This window comes from Hyperolius riggenbachi, chromosome 1 (assembly GCF_040937935.1).
Source record: "Hyperolius riggenbachi isolate aHypRig1 chromosome 1, aHypRig1.pri, whole genome shotgun sequence".
In the NCBI taxonomy this organism is placed as follows: Eukaryota; Metazoa; Chordata; class Amphibia; order Anura; family Hyperoliidae; genus Hyperolius; species Hyperolius riggenbachi.
Genome location: NC_090646.1, coordinates 83,018,499 through 83,042,617, shown reverse-complemented (window position 1 = coordinate 83,042,617; position 24,119 = coordinate 83,018,499). Strand labels below are relative to the sequence as shown.

Sequence of the window (24,119 nt, the reverse complement as noted above, 5' to 3'; positions counted from 1 at the left end):
GAGCTATATAGGCTTCAACTAGCTTGTGTTAAATGAAACTCACATGGCAGGTGTTAATTATATGATAATTCCAACATTTGTATAGCGCCTTTCTCCTGTCTGACTCAAAGCACTTGCGAGGCAGCCACTAGAGCGCACTCAGAAGGCAGTAGCAATGTTATAAAGTCTTGCCCAAGAACTCCTTACAGAGTAGGTGCTGGCTTATTGAATAGGAAGAGCAGAGATTTGAACCCAGAGGCGGTGCCCTTAACCATTACTTTTTTTTTTTAAATTACCTGCAAGTTCCAAATGGAAAGCTGAATCCTCGAGTTAAGAATGGCCACACATTAAGAATTCATGTTTGTCTTTATTGTTTTGGTAAAAGTTTATGTTATCAACATTAACAAAAAGAGCAGAAGGGTAGTCAAATCTGGTGTTTTATCCCACACCTCCTCCACAGCAGCACAGGTCAGGTATCATTGTCAACAAATCAAACCAAACCATTCCCTAACATCACCCATCTACCGCATGAAAACCTGTGGAATGCAAATTCAGAAGTACAAAATGTAAGAAAAAGTTAACTTCAGTTTAGCTCTTAAAGATCATTTTCACTATAAAACTATATAAGCGTTCAATAAAAAAAAAAAGTTGAGTCATTGTCTACAACAGATACATCTTGTAAAAACCTCAATAAATTATATATTTATATATTTATATTTTCTAGTGACATTTCAACCCATGCACAAAAATCTGAACTTTAACTTGGGAGGGGGTGGGTTGGGGGTGTAGCGTTAAGCACTGCTGTGTGCATAAAGAGCAGACGTTTGAAAGAATACGGCCCTTTTTTAAATATTTGGGAAAAAAAAAGGTATACCACTTTGAAATGTGCACATTTGAGTTTTTTTTTTTTTTTAATTTTCCATGGTGCACAAGTGCTTAATATTAATTTAAATGTAATTTTAAAGAGGGCAAACCATGGTGCCTGCTACATGAGCTTCAAAAATAATTAAGAAGAATTAATAAAAAGGTTAACCGTGATGTAAGTAACCAAGGCTGACCAAACCGTGGTGAAGAACAAACGCAAGATAATCATATTAAAAAAAAATAAAATATTTGGCACCCTGTTCAAAAAAAAAAAAAAAGTAAAAAGAAGAAAATTTGTATTTATATATAAATGTAATGGCACAATTTCATATATTATAAAAAATATATGAGGGGTAAGGGGGCGGGGGGAGATCAAGTGTATGTTGGCTATTTATAAAACAAAAGACAAATACAAAAATCTTCACATTAGAGGTGGGTAAAGAGGTGAGAAAAAATATATTTTAAACAAATAATTTTAATACTTAATTTAGACAATTTGTTTATTGCAATATAGTAGAATTCTGTTTTTTCTCACTGCAGTCCAGAGTAAACAAAATAAATACTGTGTCAATAGGTTGATGTCATCAGATGTTCTTCATGACCTTGACTTATCCTTTTCAAGGTGACCCAAGAATGATGAGCACTGAAACAAATCCATACATCGCTGAAGAGATGCAAGAATGTCCCATAATGGTCATATATGGTTATCCCATTTTGGACTTCCTGGGGTAACTTTCTTCAGGCCTGCAAGTGCTCCTCTCAACAATACAGATGTAGCCATGATTCGCATGGTAAAAATGAAAAGTACAGTTTGATAAATATAAATTAGAGTACTCTTTGAAAGCTGTTGTAAATAAGTTCTTTGCCATTCTGTGCTGTCTTCTTCTAACAAACAGCAAATATATACATATACATACAATCATATGATGCAGCTAATTATAGGACTATACATTTTTTACATGTTCGAGAAGTAAACAATAAAAAAGATAGAATTTCTGGACTGTTAATAAGTTAAAACATATAATCTGTGAGTGTATGGTGTTTACAGTAAAGCTAGCGCTATGCAAGAAAAACAAATTATATATGTTAATAAAGTCTATAAATAACTTTACAAATATACAAGGTAAACATTTTCTTTTTTCCAAAAACAAATCAAATGATAATATTACATTTCTGATTGACCAGATCAGTTTTATCCATGCGTTTACCTGTGAGACAGGACCTTTCTCTGAATAGGTGTTTGTGAGTGTATTAGTATTTTTATATAGGTTTTTTTTCTGTAATATATACATTATGTACGTATGCTTATTTACACTGTATATGCAGGAAATAAAAGTTTGGAAGTAGCTGGAATGCCTCTGCTTGCAGGTATCGGAAAATATTGTTTTCAGATGGAAAAAAAAATCTCTAAAATGTAGATCTAAAGAAAAATATAGCATAGAAAAATCGACTGCTTTAGATACAGCAATTTAAAGAGAATCTGTACTCTAATATTCTTACAATAAAAAGCATACCATTCTATTCATTATTTTCTCCTGTGCCCCTCTGTGCTGTTTCTGCCACTCTCTGCTGCAATCCTGGCTTGTAATTAACAGTTTTAGGCAGTGTTTACAAACAAACTAACCAGCTTCTAATAGGCTCAGCTAAGCATAGTGTGTGAGTCATTCAGAGTATGCAGGGGGCCTGCAGAGGGTGTGTATCGCTTCTACCAATCACAAGCAGCCCTGCACATTCCACACAATCAAGCCTTAGCCCGACAAACAGGACAGAGGAAAGATACATTGATTTATTACAGAGACAGTGCAGTTAGGAAAGACTGCAGTAAGCCAGAGCAGATTAGAACAGGCATAGGAATTTATAGGATAGAAGAACTAAGGCTGAAAAATTTGTTACAGAGTCTCTTTAAGTATTGCTAATAAAAAGGGGAGCAGAAGTAATAGCTGAGAAAAAATAAAAATATCTTATTTTGAGCACTTAATGATCTAGTATTTTAGACTTTGTGGTACATTCTAGAGGGAAATGGAGAGGAGAATAACTGAACAGATTATTATAAAAAATGTATGAATTAATCCAAGGGGCATATGGGAAGGACACCTGTTAAAAAGGAACATACACATTGGAACCAGCAAAGGGAACGTATAGAGTGTATATATATATATATGTACATCGTTTTTTTGATTTTTTTTTATATATTATCTTAAGTACTAAAAAAATAAAATTTTCAAAAATAGATATATGTATTTTAAGAATATATAAAATATTACAGATAAGGGTTTCACATTTTTTAGGAGCTCCACCTACAAATTTTGTAAGGAGAAGTGTCACAATGTATGGCCGTAACACTCAGATACACAGCATCACGGAAGCGAAGCTAAATTGGCGATGAATAATCTAAGTGCTACGCTTCTTCAGTCCAAATTTTTTTTTTGGGGGGGTGGGGTGTTTGGGTAACAGTATGACTTTCAGATTCCACCTCTGTGCTACTATGGTTTGGTTGGTTTACTGCAATAAAACATTTCACAGAGAGGATGGATCCTAAACATGGGCGTAACAATCACCCCTGCCACTGGGGGGGGGCAGAGGTTTTGGGGGTCCCTCTTTCCCTTCCCCAACCACAAGTGCAGCCAATTAGCAAAGAAACCTCCCCATTCGCTCACAAAAAACGTGTGCAGGAGAAGGTGTCATTTTTTTCCTGCTTCCAGATGCTGCTGCACAGCAGAACTCTCTCTGCTCCCATTCTGCGCCTCCTGATCACGTGGGGTTTGGGGGCCTCATGCTATCATTTTTGCAGGAGGGCCCTATTAAGTCTAGTTACGCCCCTGATCCTACATGCCCATCGGGAGGCTATGCACAGTTGGAAGTCATTCTCATCCCACTAACCGCACACGGCCTTAGAAGAAGGCAGCTTATAAAATGACACCAATATAACTACAGATATGTCTGAATAATATAGCTCGTTAAAATACCGGATATATATCTATGAAGATGATTTGGCAATAATTTTTTTTTCTTTAAGAAAATTGTGGATACAAGCTAAATTGTCTTGCCCACAATGGACTTCTCTTATTCTAACCACACCGCAGTAAAATAAGACACTATATTACACTTACAAATCTTACTAGTAGATTGAGCTCTTTTTACATTTTTATTTGTAATATTTCATATTTCAGATTAAAAAAATGTAGTGCAAAAAATAAATAAATAAAAGAAAAATTCACTACTAAGTCCCTATAATGGATCAAAGTATAAGAAACAACTACCGTCTCCTGCAAGTCCTGTTGCGGTTTCTTACCTTATAAAAGTTTTTTTTCTCCAATTTTCTGCTAACTCCCTCCTCACCTTCTCCATTTCAATTCATAATGCCGTCTGCTTTGTGTGTGCAGAGATAGGCGTGACCCCAAGACAGCACTGAACACACAGAGCAGTTGTCTAGTCTCTGTGCACAAACAGCAGACAGGATCATGTGTCAGAGGAGAGAGGGTTAGCAGAGAAGCTGGGCTGAGTTTTCAGTTAGCTAAATCTGAAGGGGAAATATTTTACAGAGTATGAAACAGCAATATGACTGTTAGTAAACACTTCCCTTTCAGGGTACAGCACTACATTCGCATACTCTGATCCACTACAGGGTTATGTATATTTACATGTATTTTCTGTTTAGCGCTTAACACAATCGCAGCTAAGCAAAGTGCAAAGCAAATTCACTATACATTTTCTGCTAGTGAAGAAAGCAAACTCACTGAAGAAAAACTTTTGTTTTTTAATGCTTACTATTTTTTCTTTAACTATTATTATTATTATTTCAATGATATTTATAAATCATTTACAAATGGCGGCTTATTTTAATAGCTTGGTGCCACGCCTGACATTGGTTTACCTTAACCAATCATCATCAGCCAGTAGCAATTTAAATTGAAGGCATGTCCCCTTTCAGCTGCCTAACCTGCCGGCCTTTGTGATAAGTACGATTGACAATAGGATTTAAGCCACACCCCTTGTGCAACTGGTCCGTTCTCATATTCCAGTTGGTTAGAGAGGTTCAGAGGTCAGGACAACTCAATGAAGACAAAAAGAGTACCTGTAATTTGTGGCTTGCATTCAGGCTGTGATAAAGCATCCATCAAGGTGCTTATAAGTCACATACAGACCTATTTGGTATGGCTATGGCTGCATGGGCACGCCTGCTGTATATAAGTAAATATAATTTACTTTTATCTTACGAATACCCCAAGAGGTTCCTGATTGCATTTGCAATGTGATGGCACATGCACAGAATTAGTCTTTGCACTACGTTAATGAAACGTATGTTTCTGCACTGTACTGTGCCAGTACCATAAGAGCAAATCTACCCTGGTAGACTGTCTGGGGAACAGCACATATCGTACATCGATGGCCAGGGTCTTTCTACAAGCGTATTCCTTTATCTGATGTTTTTGTGGATAACAATAACTTCCATCTCCTGCAAGCAGAGCTGGTCCTTTCATCTACTAAAAAAAAAAAAAAAAAAAAAAAAAAAAAAAAAAAAAAAAAAGTAAAAAAGATCCAACTGCATAAACAAAAAATGTACAGTCTTTACAGGAATGGTGCGGTCTCACACATGTGGTTCTCTTTGAACATTGCAGGCACAGACTGGTTTGCTCATCGGCGGATCACTGGAGGTCACAGCAGGGGGCGCTCAAGTTAACATTCTCCATTTCAAATATATATATTTCATATATTTCTCTCTCTCTTGGCAGTTCCTTCAGGCCAAACAGTGCTTCTTGACTTAGTGTACAGTAATTTTCTACAGCTCCTAAAAAGAAACCAATAGGACAATCTTTGTCACGACTGGGCAGGCCTGTCCGTATGCCTTGAGTCTACATTCCACCTTCCGTACGTGTAGGTCCGGGTGAAAGTCATGTGCGGACGACGCCATTGTATTGCTGGTGCTTGGGAAGGCAGGGCTCATCGGGCAGAATGTCGTGTGCAAAGACTGAGTCGTCTCCTGACGAACAAGTGCTGTGACTATCCTGGCACGCTGGTGAATATTGTTCAAATGGCACAGAAAGGTCAAGGTACTCCTGAGAATAGAAGAAAAGAAAGATAAGAATCATTTAATGAAAGGCTATCTGAGGGCAGTCCATGTTTGATAGCAGCATTTTATGCCCTAACTAAACACAAAATTAAACAAGGGAACATAAGCCATGTATGGATAAAAATGTGCTTGCTAGTGCACTACAGCTGACTATCTTTATTTTCTGGATCTAGCTGCTGGGCGGGGCGGTCAGATGTGACCATGTGGCACACAAAGCAGGAAGGATGCCTGACTACATCTCCCAGAATACCTGCATCTCAGTAGAAACAGTGTCTACAGGAAGGGGAGGAGAGACTTTGTGGCTTTCAGGAAATAGAGATAAGACTGAGAGGAGCATAACAGAACTGTAAACCTAAAAAAATGTCCACAGACTGCTTAGCCATTGTCCCCTTCCATGTTCCCCTTTTCCCCTTGCTTTGGCAATACCTATAATGAATCTTGGTCATGCCAATAAAGCTATCTTTGATTTGATTTGATAAGTTCTCATCTCTGATAACAGGAAATAATAGGTCTTCAGCTTGTATGGATAGCAAAAAGCACAACTACACGATCTGAAATGTTCCAGAAGTTAATACGTCTACTAAATCAACATGTTTGCTTTCAGAGCATGCCTTGTTTAAATTTAGGTATAGTTGGGTTTCAAAGAGAATTTTTACATTTTTTTGTTAAAACATAGCTATAAAATAGAAATCGGTAATGCAGAAGTGTTTCTGAAATTTTGATCAACATTATTTTCAACAGTCAGTCAGGGGAAATCACAGTTGTGTGCGATTTCCAAACCTGCTACCCAAGACAATCTATATAATCAATCAAGATAAACACACACACACACACACACACACACACACACACACACACACACACACACACACACACACACACACACACACACACACACACACACACACACACACACACACACACACACACACACACGTTGGGATTTTACCCTAGAGGATTGGAGAGGCTGAGACGTACATACATAAAGATACCCAAAACAAGAGGCATATAAGAAGTGCCACTGCTAACTTAGTGATCACCAGGTGGCACTGTTCTCTTGCTGACTGTCACGGACGGTTGCGGGGACGCAGGCGCGTCCTGGCACCGCCCGTGAAGTAAAGAACGATCGCACTCGATTCCTGCATCGATTGCGCTTCAGACAGTATCCCTCAGCTAAGACAGATTCCCCAGCTGTTCCTAAGCTACAGTGACAGCCTGGGGGGAAGCTGTTAATTAGCTGGGCCATATTCCCTGTGGAAGGCACAATTTCCCTTTTGGCTCTGGGAACCAGGTGACACTTAGCTGATCTCATGGAGATGTTAATTAACAAACCAGGAGTCTTTTCAGAGCCAAGGAAGCTAATCCCAGCAGGGGGCAGACTTAGCGGAACCATTCAGCCAGGATAGGGAAACATAGAGTTATGATCTTTATGCATGTTTTAGAAGTACCATACATCGGAGAAATGTGAAAGTTATATCATTCTGCTGGTCCGGAGCTTGTGAGTGTTTTGATATTAAATTTGGGCCCCTAGCCTAACCAGAACGCTGGGAATTCCACCGTTTTGTAACCGGGCATGCAAACATGCCCAAGTTTGATATCATATTAATCGGTAGGTTCTGGGGATCGAGAATATGTAATTATTATCTGTGTGCCGGCCGCGCAGGCCGGCCTAGGGAACCTGTCAGGATTATGGATTTGCTAAAGCCCCTGCCCAGGTGTGATTACCATAGTCCGGCCTAGGGGGCCGACTCTGGAAGCCCGCCTCTGAGCTCATCTCCATTAAAAGTGAATGAGCTGCCTGAGAAGTTCTTCCTCCCTTTACCATCTTCATGACAGTCTGCTGCCAGCCAGAGGACATAGGGCTGGTGGCCATTTTGCTGACCCATCTGAACAAAGAACTCTAAGAACTTGAAACCGTTTTGCTTGAACTTGATTGGAAACCAGAACTCTGATTTTTCCCACAAACAGGACATCTTTCCAGGAACTAAGTATTTTTCTCCCTTCTTTTATTTTTCATACTAGCTATTACTGTTTTCATAATTGTTGATTTTCATAATTGTCTGTATATATTAATTATTTATATTGCGTGAATAAACGACTTTCCCCAAGTCATTCACTGTTTCGCTACCCTGCTTATCAGCACACACAGAACTGATCCCGGGTCTCTGAAGATACGCTACTGTTTGTTTGTTGTTGGCTAGACAGAATATCGTGTGTTTAACCGTTTTATTCGCAGGATTAGTCAGTCAGTTAGTGGGCCCCACGGTCCCATAGTAACCGCGGTGGTGGCAGTTTACTCTGAACCAGTAGGTGACGTTGTAATCACCCGTGTCTCACAGGCTCCCTCCTGAGTTGTCTGCGGCTAATTCTTAACGGTTCCTGCGCATTGACTGCGACCCGAGTTCGCACGATCTGTGCGCTGGCACCGTTTAGAAGGCTAAGTGCGGTCAGCCACTGAGGGCTCCTGTGACAGTGTTAGGCAGCGGTTGGATCTGTGTTGTGCTGAAAGTATCTGCGATAGCGCTAGCGCTATCGAGAAACGAACTAATTCGTTGGTGTAGCTGGAAGGCAATATATTTTTTATATATACAGAGAGACTGTGTAGCCAGTACCCCTCCCCAAAAGTTTTATTTTATTTGGCGTGGAAATGTCCGGGAACTACAAGAAAATGTGCCTGGCGGACCTGCAAAATCTTTGCCAAGAGAGAGGCATTGATGTCGGCCGCAAGAAACAAGGGGACCTGGTAACGGAATTGTTTCAATGGGATACCCAGCAACTGCGGGAGCCGGGAGTGTCCGCTGAAGTGGATACCAGCCCATCTTACAATCGAGGGGAACCAGAGACTGAGACTCCTGACCGTACAGAGGTTGTGCATCCTGAGGGCCCTGCATCAACAGTTACGCAGGAGAATGTCAGTGTGGACCCCAACCCCAGAGTTTCTGAAAATACTCGCCCGGAACTGGCCAGTACTGGACTGTCCAGGGGTGCTGACCCGGTAATGCAGCAGGCATTACAAAAGCTGATGGAGACTGACCTGGACAAGTACCTGCAGTACATGGCGGAGCAAAAACGAGAGGAACGGGAGCGGCAAGCCGCTGCTGCAGAACGCCACGCGGAGAGGGATGCCGCTGAGCGGGAACGCCAACGACAGCATGAGCTAAACATGGCAAAAGTGCAACAGGCCAGCCGGAGTTCACCGCCCAGCCTCCCTGCTGAAGGAGCTGCAGCACCCGTAAGTGCAAAATTTAAATTTGCTAATATTGAGAAAGACACAGACATTGACTTGTTTTTGCGGTCTTTTGAAAAAGCATGCCGTCAGTATCGTCTGTCCCAAGACCAGTGGGCCAGACATCTGACACCTTTGCTGCGCTACAAAGCGCTTGATGCCTTCGCAGAATTGCCTGCGGAGAAGGATAATGATTATGCTGCTATAAAAGACGCTATCATTACGAAGTACCAGCTGACGCCAGAAGCCTATCGGAAAAAGTTCAGGGCCTGGCAGAAAAAGTCTTCTGATTCGTACCGAGATGTGGCCAGCAGCTTGCTCACCACACTACGGCAGTGGACTCTAGGCCTCACCAAAGGGTCTTATGGCGTCCTGGAGGACTTGATAGTCCTCGAACAATTTCTGAACATTTGCCCTGCTGATGTACGCCAGTTTGTGCTAGAACGCAGGCCGGCTTCAGCCACTGTCGCTGCAGACCTTGCTGAGACTTTTGCAACTACCCGGGTGGCTGATACACGCAGAACTGTCCCATCCAGCTGGAGAGGAGGTCAGCCCAATACCTCGGCAGACCCTCCTGCCCCTGTGAGCCGTCCGCCACAGAGGCCACCCAGCGCAGCTGCTGCACCCAGGCCTGCAGCGCCTGGAGAGGTCATCTGTCACTACTGCCGCCAGCCCGGACACATGAAGTTCGACTGCCCGGAGCGGAGACAGACACCACCAGCACCTGGATCATCTGCATCACCTGCACCTCACCCACAGCAGAGGCAACCCGCCAGCGAACCACAGCCTGGATCATCCGATTTTGTCCTGTTTGCCCGCGGAAAGGAAATCCGCGACCGAACCGACCAGCAGCAACTTGTTAGAGTGAACGGCAAAGTTGTCACCGGATTCCGAGACACCGGAGCTGACATCACGTTAGTTCACTCACACCTTGTGCCAAAGGAGAGAATCAGCTCCAGCCGATCCCTTGCCCTTACTGGAGTAGAAGGCACCCTTTTTCACATAGCCCACGCCAGAGTGAAGCTGGATTGGGGAGTGGGAGGGGTCCAAGAAAGGGTTGTTGGGGTTATGAAGGATCTCCCAGTCCCTGTGTTGCTAGGGACTGATTTGGGCAAGCTTGTGTCCTACTATGAACCTGCCACGACCGCCTTGTCGCTCACGGAAGGAGACGGACTCTCCACCCACCACCAGGTACTTTATACACTTGGGGGAGCACCAGGGGGAGGTGGGTTGAATGTGCCCAGTTCAAGGGTACCAGGTTCAATAGTGCCTGCTTCAAAGGCACCTGAGTTTGAGGTACAGACTGTCTGTTGTGATGATGCTGTAACTGTACCTGAGTCTCCTGTACAACCTGTCTGTAATGAAAAAATGTCTATACCTGTCAATGTCATTACTGCATGCAATGATGATCTGAGTAATGTCCGTCTGTGCCATTCTGACAGTGTACCTGTGCTAGCAATACCGCACAGCTGCACTGCTCAGAACCCGAGCTCAGAACAGGTGGAGGGGGTTCCGGCCTCCTCCCCCTCCTCTGACCGCAGGGATGAGACCTTTCAGCCGCTGGCCTCGTGTGACATGAGCCAGTTGGCTGAAACTGACAGCGCCGTATTCTCAGCCGCACTACAAAGTGACCCAAGCCTGGAGGTGCTCATGCAGCAAGCCGCTGAGCCCCTCGCAGACGGGGCCGCTTTCAAGGTGTACTGGGAAGGTGGGAGACTGTACAGTGAGTCTGCACAGCCCCCTACAGGTAGATCCCACGCGAATACCAAATGGCTTGTGGTCCCGAGTGCGTTCAGGGGACATGTGCTGAAATCCGCACATGGTAATCCTCTGACAGGGCACTCAGGGGTCCGCAAGACACTTGCCGGTATTCGGAACCAGTTATATTGGCCCCGGATGAACAGGGATGTAGCAAACTACTGCAGGGCATGTGCCGTCTGTCAGGAGCTGGGAAGGTCCAGGGATTCCCGCGGGGTTCCCTTAGGTCCACAGCCACTTAGCAGGGGAACCCTGCGTGGGCTGGCTGTTGACCTAACCAACCCACTGCCCGTTGTCCGCAGTCCCGGCAGACACCACGTCCGACTGCAGTGGCGCAAACGCCCTGTCCAGAACGGTCCATGTTGGGTCAACCCTGAGGGTAGCAGACCGCGACCGGTCCAGGGGAACCGAGCCACAGGCTCCAATAGGTTTTCCCGCCGTACCGGCAACTCGAGGCCCGTCAGCCAGGTTAGCGGCGCCGCCACACATCTTGCGGATGAGTGGCTAAGCCACGGACAAGGGGGGGGGGCTGTCACGGACGGTTGCGGGGACGCAGGCGCGTCCTGGCACCGCCCGTGAAGTAAAGAACGATCGCACTCGATTCCTGCATCGATTGCGCTTCAGACAGTATCCCTCAGCTAAGACAGATTCCCCAGCTGTTCCTAAGCTACAGTGACAGCCTGGGGGGAAGCTGTTAATTAGCTGGGACATATTCCCTGTGGAAGGCACAATTTCCCTTTTGGCTCTGGGAACCAGGTGACACTTAGCTGATCTCATGGAGATGTTAATTAACAAACCAGGAGTCTTTTCAGAGCCAAGGAAGCTAATCCCAGCAGGGGGCAGACTTAGCGGAACCATTCAGCCAGGATAGGGAAACATAGAGTTATGATCTTTATGCATGTTTTAGAAGTACCATACATCGGAGAAATGTGAAAGTTATATCATTCTGCTGGTCCGGAGCTTGTGAGTGTTTTGATATTAAATTTGGGCCCCTAGCCTAACCAGAACGCTGGGAATTCCACCGTTTTGTAACCGGGCATGCAAACATGCCCAAGTTTGATATCATATTAATCGGTAGGTTCTGGGGATCGAGAATATGTAATTATTATCTGTGTGCCGGCCGCGCAGGCCGGCCTAGGGAACCTGTCAGGATTATGGATTTGCTAAAGCCCCTGCCCAGGTGTGATTACCATAGTCCGGCCTAGGGGGCCGACTCTGGAAGCCCGCCTCTGAGCTCATCTCCATTAAAAGTGAATGAGCTGCCTGAGAAGTTCTTCCTCCCTTTACCATCTTCATGACAGTCTGCTGCCAGCCAGAGGACATAGGGCTGGTGGCCATTTTGCTGACCCATCTGAACAAAGAACTCTAAGAACTTGAAACCGTTTTGCTTGAACTTGATTGGAAACCAGAACTCTGATTTTTCCCACAAACAGGACATCTTTCCAGGAACTAAGTATTTTTCTCCCTTCTTTTATTTTTCATACTGGCTATTACTGTTTTCATAATTGTTGATTTTCATAATTGTCTGTATATATTAATTATTTATATTGCGTGAATAAACGACTTTCCCCAAGTCATTCACTGTTTCGCTACCCTGCTTATCAGCACACACAGAACTGATCCCGGGTCTCTGAAGATACGCTACTGTTTGTTTGTTGTTGGCTAGACAGAATATCGTGTGTTTAACCGTTTTATTCGCAGGATTAGTCAGTCAGTTAGTGGGCCCCACGGTCCCATAGTAACCGCGGTGGTGGCAGTTTACTCTGAACCAGTAGGTGACGTTGTAATCACCCGTGTCTCACAGGCTCCCTTCTGAGTTGTCTGCGGCTAATTCTTAACGGTTCCTGCGCATTGACTGCGACCCGAGTTCGCACGATCTGTGCGCTGGCACCGTTTAGAAGGCTAAGTGCGGTCAGCCACTGAGGGCTCCTGTGACACTGACCACTAATAACTACTTACATTTCAGACAGTGCAGACAGCAACAATGTTGACTATGCCAACTAATTCTAACGAAAACTATCAGCTGAAGAACTAAACTTTGTGAATAGAATAATTATTACAGAATATTAAATAGGTGAAAACTCTAACTCAGGAATATTGCTTCTGAAAGCCATGATTTTGATCAGTCACTGTACGTTTATATTGAGCTGCCACACCAGCTAAAATTTGCAGTCAGGCTTGCAAATCTATGTATGGTGGGGGTGGTGGGGGAGGGGAGGTTGATAGGAAAGTTCCCACTGTTCGATAATTTCTAGCATGCCCAATTTGCTTCAGATTGAGAAAGGGATCAATTTTGAGATCAGTACTACACAGAATCAAAACATTTCTTGATCAGAAGCAGATCGGACATGCTGGAAATTATTGAACGTCTGGAAATATCCTGTCAATCTGACAGAAAAATTGCATGGTTTGTACCTGGCATAATGACTGGTATACACGATGCATATCCCGTGCATGTGGCTGGATAGTGTACAGGTTATTCTACCTCTGACACAGGAGACCAGCGATCAAATCTCAGCTCTTCCTGTTCAGTAAAGGGGCCCATACACTGGTCGATTTCAGCCATCAATCAGAAATCAATTCTATCAAATTCCCCGATCGATTTGTGGCCAATTTCGATCGGTTTGATCTGACAGGATGGACAATCTGGGTCGATCGGCTGCTGGCAGCAGATCGATGGCCCATAGAGTTGCATTGGATCTAATGGTCCAATAATGCATTTAGATCGATACATTTCATTCTGAAATCTATTGGAAATCTGTTCCTAGTGTGGGGCACACATCAGATAAATTCCTGTCAGATTCAACTTGACAGGCATCTGACAGAAACCTATCTGATGGTCGAATCTGCTGCAAATCTATAAGTGTATGGCCACCTAATGACAGCATCAATAAACAGTAAGGAGTCCTTGGGCTAGACTCCATAACACTGCTACTGCCTATAGAGAGCGTCCTAGTGGCTGCAGCTCTGGCACTTTGAGCCTGCCAGGACAAAAGCACAATATAAACGTGTCTTGTCTTGTACAATTGACGGGAATCAGACTGTTACTTCCGACATGTCCGATCTGCTCTCGATCGATAACTGGATCAGTTTTGTGAGGTTATCATGGGAAAATCATTCCGGTTATCGATCGGGAGCAGTTTGGACACATACGCAAGATACAACTTCCTGACAGATTACCAGTCAATTGGACAGGAAATTGAATCATGTGTCCCCAGCTTTAGAGAAAAGGGTTTTAGCCCAACAGACCAATTTTATATATTTTTTTTTTTTAAAGGAAGCCAGTAATGCTGCCCTCCGTATTCCTTTTACTTTAAGTTCCCTTTAACTGCATGACCTCAACATTTACTGGGGCGATTAAGAAGAAAACAGACCCTAAAATAAAAAATTAAACCTGCCCCCAGCCATATGCGAGGCATTAACCTTAAAGTTTTCAGTTTTGTTTCTGGAGAAAGTGAGGCATTTGTTGCGATTTTACTGAGAAGTGTCGAGTCCCGCGATCAATAAGAGGCAATCAGTCGGAGGCAGTAATGGAGATTGCACATTTCAGAGTCACGTCATTCGTTTCACAGAAATTGCTCCAATTAAGAGTAAGAAAACAAGGTGTCCCTGCCACTAACACAGAGAGCCTTTGTGCGAGGGAGTCCGGGGAATTCAAACACAGAGTCCTGCAGCACGCCACCAGACAAATGGGGCTTGTAGGTTATGGAAGGGGGGAGTAGCGCTGTGGAAACACAGCGAGGCTAATTGGCTCAGATCTCGGTACACAGACTGTACAGTGGCGTGTTGTTCACGACTGTAGGTAAAGGCCTCCGACTCGCACACTGGACACAAATGTCGTCATGGGCTGTGACAATGGATGCTTGTTGCTGTCTGACTCTACCGGCATCAGAGCGGAGACTTTACAGTGGACTTACAGAACTGGCTTTTATAAAGAGAACCTGTAATGACTTGGTTTTGATAGGATATGATAACTCAAAAGGTGTTAAATTATTAGAACTGTGAAGGCTTCAATCGGAAAGATTTACACTCTCTCCTTACTAAATCCTCCAACATACATTCAATAAACTAGAACAGTGGCAGATAAGTAAACAGACTGGTATCTGGATCATATCAGTTTTTCACTGATCTATCACTAAATCGAACAGTGTATGGCCTGCTTAAAGCAGGTTTGCATAGGTTTAATTTATATACTTACCTCGGGAAGGGGAAACCTCTGGGTCCTAAAGAGGCTTCCTGCATACTCACCCAGGCCAATCCAGTGTTGGGACTTTTGATGAGTGGCCTCCCTGTGCCTGCACAATAGCACTGTCCCACTCGGGCTCCAGGGGAAAAAATTGGGCCCGGATTAGGTTCGTGCTACTGCGCAAGCGGCTCACACTTTCCCAGTAGCAGGGGTCAGATCCAGCTCGACTTTTTAGAAGAAAACCAATGAGGAGGGCTGTGTTAGCGTGCACATGCGCGAGCTGTCGACAAGCTCACTTTCGGGGGTCCCAGTGCTGGAACAGGCCTGCAGAGGAGGATGGGACAAACCCCTTAACCACTTGATGACCCACCCTTTACCCCCCCTTAAGGACCAGCACTGTTTTTAGTGATCTGTGCTGGGTGGGCTCTGCAGCCCCCAGCACAGATCAGGTAGCAGGCAGAGAGATCAGATTGCCCCCCTTTTTCCCCCCCTATGGGGATGATGTGCAGGGGTGGTCTGATCTCTTCTGCCTGCCTGGGTGTTACGGGGGGGGGGGGGGGGGGAGACACTTCAAAGCCCCCTCCGCGGCGAAATTCCCCCCCCTCCCTCTCCTACCTGCTCCCCCCCCCCCGGTGATCGGGGCTGCACAGGACGCTATCCGTCCTGTGCAGCCAGTGACAGGCTGTCCCCTGTCGCATGGCGGCGATCCCCGGCCGCTGATTGGCCGGAGATCGCCGATCTGCCTTACGGCGCTGCTGCGCAGCAGCGCCGTACAATGTAAACAAAGGAGACATGTGTCAATCAGCGGCTCGCAGGCTATTCACGGAGACCCGCTCCGTGATCTGACAGAGCGGCCTTTCCTGATTAATTAGGGAGGCACCTGGCGACGCAGAACTGCGTCGCTGGTCCTCCAGCTACCACTTTGCCGCTGCACAGTATGAGTGTGCAATCGGCAAGTGGTTAAGGATCCAGAGGATTCCCCCTTCCAAGGTGAGTACCCTGTGTGCTCTAAAAGATTAGCCACAACATGGGAGAACAAAAATCACTACAATTTGTGGAACATCCTCCCCCAACCTGGTTTTACTAGGTTTCACTTTTGCAGAAGGCACTGAAAGGGTTAAGCCTTACACTTTAGTATATGGAGAGCTGCCTATGCAGAGCTCTCCTGCAGTCTATTCATAGTTGCTGATAAGAACCTATTAGACAGGTGTATCTGCCTAAACCAACACAGAGCACAGAGAAGTGAATTTTTCAGCAACTATATGTGGAACAAAAAGTTTTCATTATGTGCTGTGCAAGATTTCGGGTCTGCTTTAAATGTGAGAACATTTGCTTTGGGTTAAGCCAAGACTTGTCAAGCCACAGTAAAGACAACTTACATCAGTAGATGTTACAGTAAGGGCACGGTCGAGGTCTTCCACTAGCTGCTTGAAGGTGGGTCTCTGTGATGGGACTGCATGCCAGCACTCTCTCATGATCATATATCTGATAAGATAAAAGTCTTTGGTCAGAGAGAATATCACAGCTTGAAATAGGTTCAGGTCACTCTTCCTATCTATGGTGCAGTAAGAGATGTACAGCAATTTCCATAACCTTCAGATTGTCTTTTTGTTTTTTCTTGTATAAAGGGAACCTGAAGACAGTTAAAGACTTACACTTACCTGGGGCTTCTGCCCTCCCCCTGCAGCCACCCTGTGCCCACGCCGGTCCTCAATCATCCTCCGATTCATAACTTGAATCCACCCGTGCACATTTTTTAGGTTCAGCAGAGTCTTGGTAATGTGATTATCGATACTCTTCTATGCTATTCTCGTGAATGATTTTGGAGTCTCTCCCTATGATCGCCAGACCTAAACTTATCCCTTTATCACTAAATCTGATACCAAATCGTAACCTTCTCCCTATCTGGACCCCTTCCTGATGAACTGCACTAACCACCACCCCCATAAAGTTAACCCCTTCCTGATGCCATGCCTACCCCCACCAAAGTTATTCCCTTTGTGATGCCCAATTGTAAGGAGGAACTTTTCTGAATATAACATAATGAATAAAATGATGGAGCAGTGCATGACTGAGTGGCTTCCAGCAAGTGGGGTGAGGCGTGAAACAATATAATCCGGCACTCAGAATCTTTTGCCAGCACATCGGGGTGGCTGTACACATGTTAGATTTTCGGCAGAGATGGCCACGCCCGTCTGACTCAGCTGAATTTACTCTATCATGTGTCCTGGCAGCCCAGAAAATTGCATCCCTCTATCCAAAGGACAGGAAAAGCACTGAAGGTAGGAAGTAGGAGTTATTTAAATTGCATTCTATGCTTCCTGCCCCTTGAATAGGCAGGGCAATCTCCTGGTGGACCTGTGGTGGAGGCATGTAGAATGAACCATCTGCATATTTGTCTGAATTTCTGCACTAAGCACCGCTTTTTAGCTTATAGTCCAGTGAACTTACAGCTCATGTGTGCAATTGGCTGGCTTGTCCATCCGATGACCCTCTTTTAAGAGCTTAAAAAGTTCTTCTACTGGTATGCCGGGGTACGGAGAGCCCCCCAACGTGAAGATCTCCCACAGAAGCACTCCGAATGACCATCTAGAAAAGAAAAAGGGGTAATTTTAATAGCCACAGTCTTGCAGCAATTATTGCCGAGCATTATTAAGTGTGTTCTTGTGCATAACTAACTCTTGTAGAGGTAATTGCCTGGGACAATTTACTACAGTCATAGAACTCAGATTCTAGAATGGTTAAAAACAAACAAAAAACAAAAAAACAAAAACAAGAGACAAATGGTTAGTCTGCAAGGTTAATCTGAAAAGGGCATTTAACCAGACAAGTGACAGCTCATCCATTATTCCACCCCTCTGCTGGCATTTTTGAATGGTTGGGATGTTTTAGGCACAAACTGGTGGAACTACAGTGTAGTTCAGATCAAGAAGGAAGCAAAGCAACACAAGCCTCTGGCTTACAACTACAGATAGCCATGTATATAGAGTTATTTAGGGGTTCCCAGCAGTATTGTAGCAATAGAGGATAAATAGGTCTGCAATGGGGCCCCCTAGACCAGAGGCAGGTATAAGACTGGGTATCCATTGTAGGGGTGGATGGGAAATATGAAATTCACTAAGGTGTGTAGAATATCCCCATGTTATGGTTGGTGTACAAAAAAGTAGAACAGGATATGTGGCGAGTACATCAATATGCCCAATCTCAAAGAGGTCTATATAGCTATAAAACCCTGGACAGGAGACGCCCAAAGAGAATAAAACAACTAAAATGTAAAAAGCAAGATGGGACAATATCACATAACCTCTCAGTAGAGGCCACATGGTTCAGGTCTAAAAGTATTCAATGGAATTATATTGCTTACTCTGGCATGTAGTCTTCCTTGGGAGGCAAGTGTTTTTTCCTTTTTGGGTACCTCTTGTTTAATGTTATATTCACTATTAAAATTTTTCATACAAGCGTTTGTGTTTTGTTCCTGACAGCTAATCGCATAGCATTTTGAAAGAATCTTTAATGCAGTTTCAATTTGGTCTGGAATTTTAAAGAGAATCTGTACTCTAAAATTCTTACAATAAAAAGCATACCATCCTATTCATTATGTTCTCCTGGGCCCATCTGTGCTGTTTCTGCCACTCCCTGCTTCAATACTGGCTTGTAATTGCCAGTTTTAGGCAGTGTTTACAAACAAAAGACATGGCTGCTAACCAGAGCGCGATAGGCTGAGAGGAGAGCTTGGAGAGGGTGTGTAAAGCTTCTGCCTATCACAAGCAGTGCTGCACATTCCACACATTCCAACCTGAGCCCGACAGAGGAAAGAAGATAAGATTTATTACAGAGACAGTGCAACTAGAAAAGGCTGCAGTAAGACAGACCAGATTAGAACAGGCATAGGAACTTACAGGAAAGAAGAAATAAGGCTCAAAATTTTGTTACAGAGTCTCTTTAAAGTGGACCTAAAAGTAGAAAAAATAAATTGCCCATTTACTTACCTGGGGCAAGTTCCAGCCCCGCAAAGTCTTCCTGGTCCTTTGCTGTCATCCCACGCTCAGCCATTTCTCTGCTGTGTAATCTGTGCACTTAACGAGTCGGCCGGCCACTGCACATCCGCTGTCGCACTCCCACGGCCAAGGAGCCTTCTGCACGTGTGCTGTAGCAATTTTTGCTTACTGTGCAACTGCAGAGCGCTCCCTAATGGGAGCAATAGAGGACACGTACGGAACAGAGCCACGTATCCAGGGCTGGAGGGGGACACCGGAGGAACGGCTGGGCGTGGGATGATGGCGAGAGACCAGGGAGGCTTCAGGGGGCTGGAAGAAGCCCCAGGATAGTAAAATAGGTTTGCTTTAAGGAGCAGCATTACAGAACTTGCTTTGTTTTGTTCTTGTCTTAGCAAAGTTATTCTGTGGTGGGTCTATCTGTACTAAATGGGTCTTAAGGCAAAGCAACCGCCGCCATGGGGCACCACAAGCAGACAAGTCCCTTTTCACACTCTGAAAACAAACTCCATCACAATTTGCTGCAACTGGAAAAAACGACTGTATGCACCACAAACATAAGCTGGTCCTATAACAATGTCCCTCAGATCAGGGCTAGACTGGCATGTCCGTGTTTGGGAGAGGCGGCATTAATGCTTACACATCGCTCTGGTGAGTGTAGACACGGTCAAACAAAGCTTCCGGAGCCATCCATTTCACAGGCAGCCGACCCTGTAATCGGGAAGACAAAAAAGACGCGGCCCATCAGCACATTTGTCCAGTCACAGCGGCACCATCCCACCTTCCGCCGTAATCCCTCAGCTTAAACGTTCTTGTATTGTCCGGGGGCTTCTGCCGCATCGTGAGCAAGGAAAATGGGTGCAGATAAACACGTTACAAAGCAAAAGGTGGCCACTGCGTAACATGCTAATCTGTGCTGGCCCCTGTCATCTCTTTCTACTATAATCTTCCCAGCCCTGTCAGCAGTTACCACCAGACAATAACATGAACAGCTATGCAAAGGCTCACATATTTTCTCCTTTGCTTACTTTACTGTAATACCATTAATTATCCATCACAGACGCAATCATAAAGCGGATTTCGGGCTGCATGATTGATTTTGGCCCCGGAGTTTCAGCCGAGGCACCACACAAATTAGTAAAAAAGAAAGGTTAATTTGGCCACCGGTGCCCAAATGTGCCCCCAAGTTGCTACAACTCAGGGAAGAGTAATCAGCGCAGACCCTGAGTTTGTGCAGGTGCATGGTGAGACATTTTTCCGCCTCACCCTTTGCCAAAATGGCCACAATAATAATGAATAGACTCAAAAAATGCACTGTAATGGATTTATGTTAAAAATGCAGCTATGAGGACGTAGGGTAAAAGGCTTCCAACCTGTCTTCTCTTAAGCATTCCTTGAAAACAATAGGGCTGCAGGGAGCTCTACCTGTGTCCAGGCTTTCCGGTATGAACGTTCAACCTTCATGATCTTAGGCAGGGCCTCTTTGGTCTCTAAATCAGCCTCTACAGAGGTTGGAGTACGGAGGAGTGGGGAGGATACAGGACTATAACTTATTATCCAGTAAAAGAGATCCAAATGCATCAGACCCTTTCATGGCTCTTTATCAACTGTTTTTAATTAAAGCCCTTGTACACTTTATAGGTTTTTACACGAATCCCTCTCAAGCCCTTCCCCGGCCAATCAAGTTAAATGTTTATGTTTAAATTCCTTGGTTTATCCCTTGGGGTCAGCTCAACTCTCATTTGGTGATATCCAAACTACGCCTGCACCCTATCGCTGGCCGCTAAATGAGGAAGTTGCATGCTGACCACACCCCTTCTGCATCCTGATTGGCAGGGGAGGGGGAGCATGAAAGCACAGACAATTTCCCATGCTTGAAGAAGAAGCAAATGTTTTCGCAACTGAAAATATATTTCATTAGCTACTGAAACGTTCCATTTGCAACATCAGTTATCTTTTTGTTTTGCAGTGGTCACAGTTTGCTACTATTTTACATGTTCACAATACACAGCTCTCTAATAAATATACACGCTGCGAATGGAAACTTACATTGGTGGTCTTTTTATAGTAGTCGATGTTGTGTATGTCTCTAGCCAGGCCGAAGTCGGCGATTTTCATTACATTATCGTCTGTGACGAGTACATTCCTGGCTGCCAGGTCTCTGTGAATACACTGCCGGGAGGAAACAAAAAATACAACATGTTGAAAAAAATCTGCCAAATTCTACATCTAATTAATATTTATCCCCTCCCCCAGCACTTCTCAGTGTCATGATAAACCAATCATTGCGAGTTTGTAAATCGTTTGGGTTAGCATATAACCTGACTTTACAGTATAAATTCAGGTTACATCCTACTTTACAACACTACGGCCCATATGCAATCACTTTTTTCTCCCGAGTTATCTCCTAGAAGATAATTTTCATATTCTCTTTAAAATAACTTCTAAGCTTTTCACAATTCAAATAGTACCCAGCAATTGGTGAACAAGCACTATCAAAATTATTTTGAGCATGTTCTTGCTTGCTGGTGGTTTAAAAGGCATTTTATGGCAAGGTGTGAAAAAAAAAAATCGCCTAGGAGAAAACTCAGGAGAAAAAGTGAAATGCATACGGGCCCACATATCAATTTGTCTTCTTAAAACAGAACATGTTTGCAATCGGTCATTTCAATGTGAGAAATGGGCAACTCATGATGCACCACTTCTTCTAATTACATCATGTTACACAATGGCAATAAAGTGCTTGAATCTTCTGCTCAATGAGTCCCTGAAAAGCCAAACGGGCATCCAAAAAATTACTCTCCATACAAATGAGCCAAATGACTTTCAATTGGCTATCGGTTCACCCTTTTGTGTCTTGGGATTTGTTATAGATTTTATTCATCCTGTTACATTTGTCACTGTTATTACATCTGCCAATTCTGTATTTTGTACCAATGTTTAGATTTGGTGTATTACCATCATCTCTATTATGTACCCCATGTTTGTTACAGAATAAATCAGACAATGGTATACATATACTTTCTTCGGGTCAGCTGGATAGCGGTACTACTAAGGCTTTTGCCTTTGATGTAGGTTTTGAGCTTTTGACCAGGGTTTGAATCAAGGCTCATGCCAGTTCATAAAACAGTAAGGAGTCATTGGGCAAGGCTCTCTAATGATCCCGGTCGCCCTTGCAGGGGGCATAAGTGGCTGCAGCTCTGGCGCTTTGAGTCTGTCAGGAGAAAAGCGCAATATAAATGTTCTGGGACTTGTCTTGCCTTACTTTGTTCAGGGCCACGGAAGATGTTAGCACTTTATAAATGAACAACAATAATGTGAGACATTGGGATGTCGTTGGAAATTAGCCCGCACTCTTCACCTGTGATGCAGTTTCTTGCCTCTGCAACTATTTAAGGTATTAGTAATTTGGGGACCCTGCAATGCTCAAAGCTCTTCGTATCTGACTGTAAAGTGACTGAAAGCAGAGGCTCTGGGAAAACAACATTCTCCGGCGTTCTCAACATTCGTTCTGTGGCAGCATAAAAGAAAAGTCATCTACTTCTGACAACTTGCAGAGTTTGCTCTGTCTGCAGCATCTGCTGCCTCTGCAGAGCTCTGATCCCCGCATACACAGACAGCGTGTTAGCTAAAGGGATGCCGGTGTCCTTTATTCTCACCCTGCTGTGTACTGAGAATGAGGACAATGGGATAACAGCTCAGTCTGCCGTCTATGTCATTGCCCTCCCCCCCCCCCCCCTCTCTGCCAACCAGCCATTACAATGTCTAGCGCAGTGATCAGCCTCAGAAAAGGCTGCTGTCCTAGTAATATATGACTACAGAGGTGGCCTGTTTATCACGGCTTCACCAGGGGAGCTTTTTAGCAGAGAATGAAGTGCTGACATCCCACTGTCCTGTCTGCCTCAGCTTCCAATACAAAACATCTCTTCGCACTTTAATCTGCACTAGGAGAGAAGCTGGGGAATTTTCGCTGCTCGTCTGTGAGCTAGTGGAGATATTCCAAACTTTCACAGGAACCAGAATCACCTCACAAGGCCCATCAGGAAGCCATAAACATGAAATTAAATTAATCTAAAAAGCTAGAGGCGGTCTAAAAACGGCCACAAATTTCTTAGCGGTTCTCCTTGCGGTGAACTGACACTGAAATGCAGATACCCGATACCCTCAAGCAGAACTAAAGAAGGACTATAATGTGCTTAAAAAATGTATTTCTAGTTATATCAGTTATTGTAATTTATCTTTCAACAAGTTTCCCACTTGCCTGCAATACAGGTAGTCCCCCACTTACGAACGACCCGCCAATACAAATAGACTGAAAGTGTAAAGGGTGGGAACAAGTGAACACTTTTTTTTTCCAAAAAGACCTCGATTTTTACAAATTCAAAGAAAAAATGTTTTTAAACTGGTACCCAGTTTGCAACAGCAAAATGTAATTGTACCATTTTAAGAACCATTTTCTCTTTGAATTTGTAAAAGGGGGGCAGAGCCGGACAGAGGTGACACAGCCAAGGGACAGAGGGAGACACCGAGGGCCCAGGGGGACAGAGGTGACAAAGGGGGACACTGGAAGCACAGAGGAGGTACAGTGGACGGAGATGGCACAGAGTTTCATTTTATGGACAGATTCAGGTTAAGAGCCATCCTACAGTCCCTATCTCGATCGTTAAAGTGAACATCCGGACTAAAAATCGACTCAGCAGCACTGAAAAGGCCTGGTGTTTCTTTAACAGTATCACAGCATCAGAACTTTGTTTCTCTTATCCAAGCCTCATTTTTAGCTGCACAGAAGAAAACTGCCCGGGCTTTTTTTTCCCCTGATGCTGTGCAAAGCATGATGGGATTTCTGAAGTTGTTGCTCTCGTTCTGCTGTTTTGTTGCAAATTTTTTTTTTTTACATTTTGAATTTGACATTTGAAGCCTAGTGTGTGCAGCTGGGAGGGGTTATCAGGACACAGGACAGTTGGAACTGTGTCTCCTGCTCCTTGTCACCTCCTTTCAACCAAAAAGATGGCTGCCCCCATGAATCACAAACATTTGCCT

The 24,119-nt window shown here is 44.3% G+C and overlaps 1 protein-coding gene across 6 annotated transcripts in view; it reads right to left on the bottom strand.

Moving 5' to 3' along the window:
* Positions 1 to 326: 326 nt before the first annotated feature.
* Positions 327 to 24,119, bottom strand: part of FGFR3 (fibroblast growth factor receptor 3) — a 173,072-nt gene continuing 149,279 nt past the window's right edge. For all 6 annotated transcript variants that reach the window (XM_068275813.1, XM_068275830.1, XM_068275839.1 and 3 more), the window contains 5 exons: positions 21,129 to 21,251; positions 19,720 to 19,790; positions 17,536 to 17,673; positions 16,464 to 16,569; positions 327 to 5,900 (listed from right to left, as the gene is read on the bottom strand). In XM_068275813.1, the coding sequence (XP_068131914.1) occupies positions 5,736 to 5,900; positions 16,464 to 16,569; positions 17,536 to 17,673; positions 19,720 to 19,790; positions 21,129 to 21,251 (603 nt within the window). In that variant the 3' untranslated portion in view covers positions 327 to 5,735. The remainder of the gene's footprint in view (positions 5,901 to 16,463; positions 16,570 to 17,535; positions 17,674 to 19,719; positions 19,791 to 21,128; positions 21,252 to 24,119) is intronic.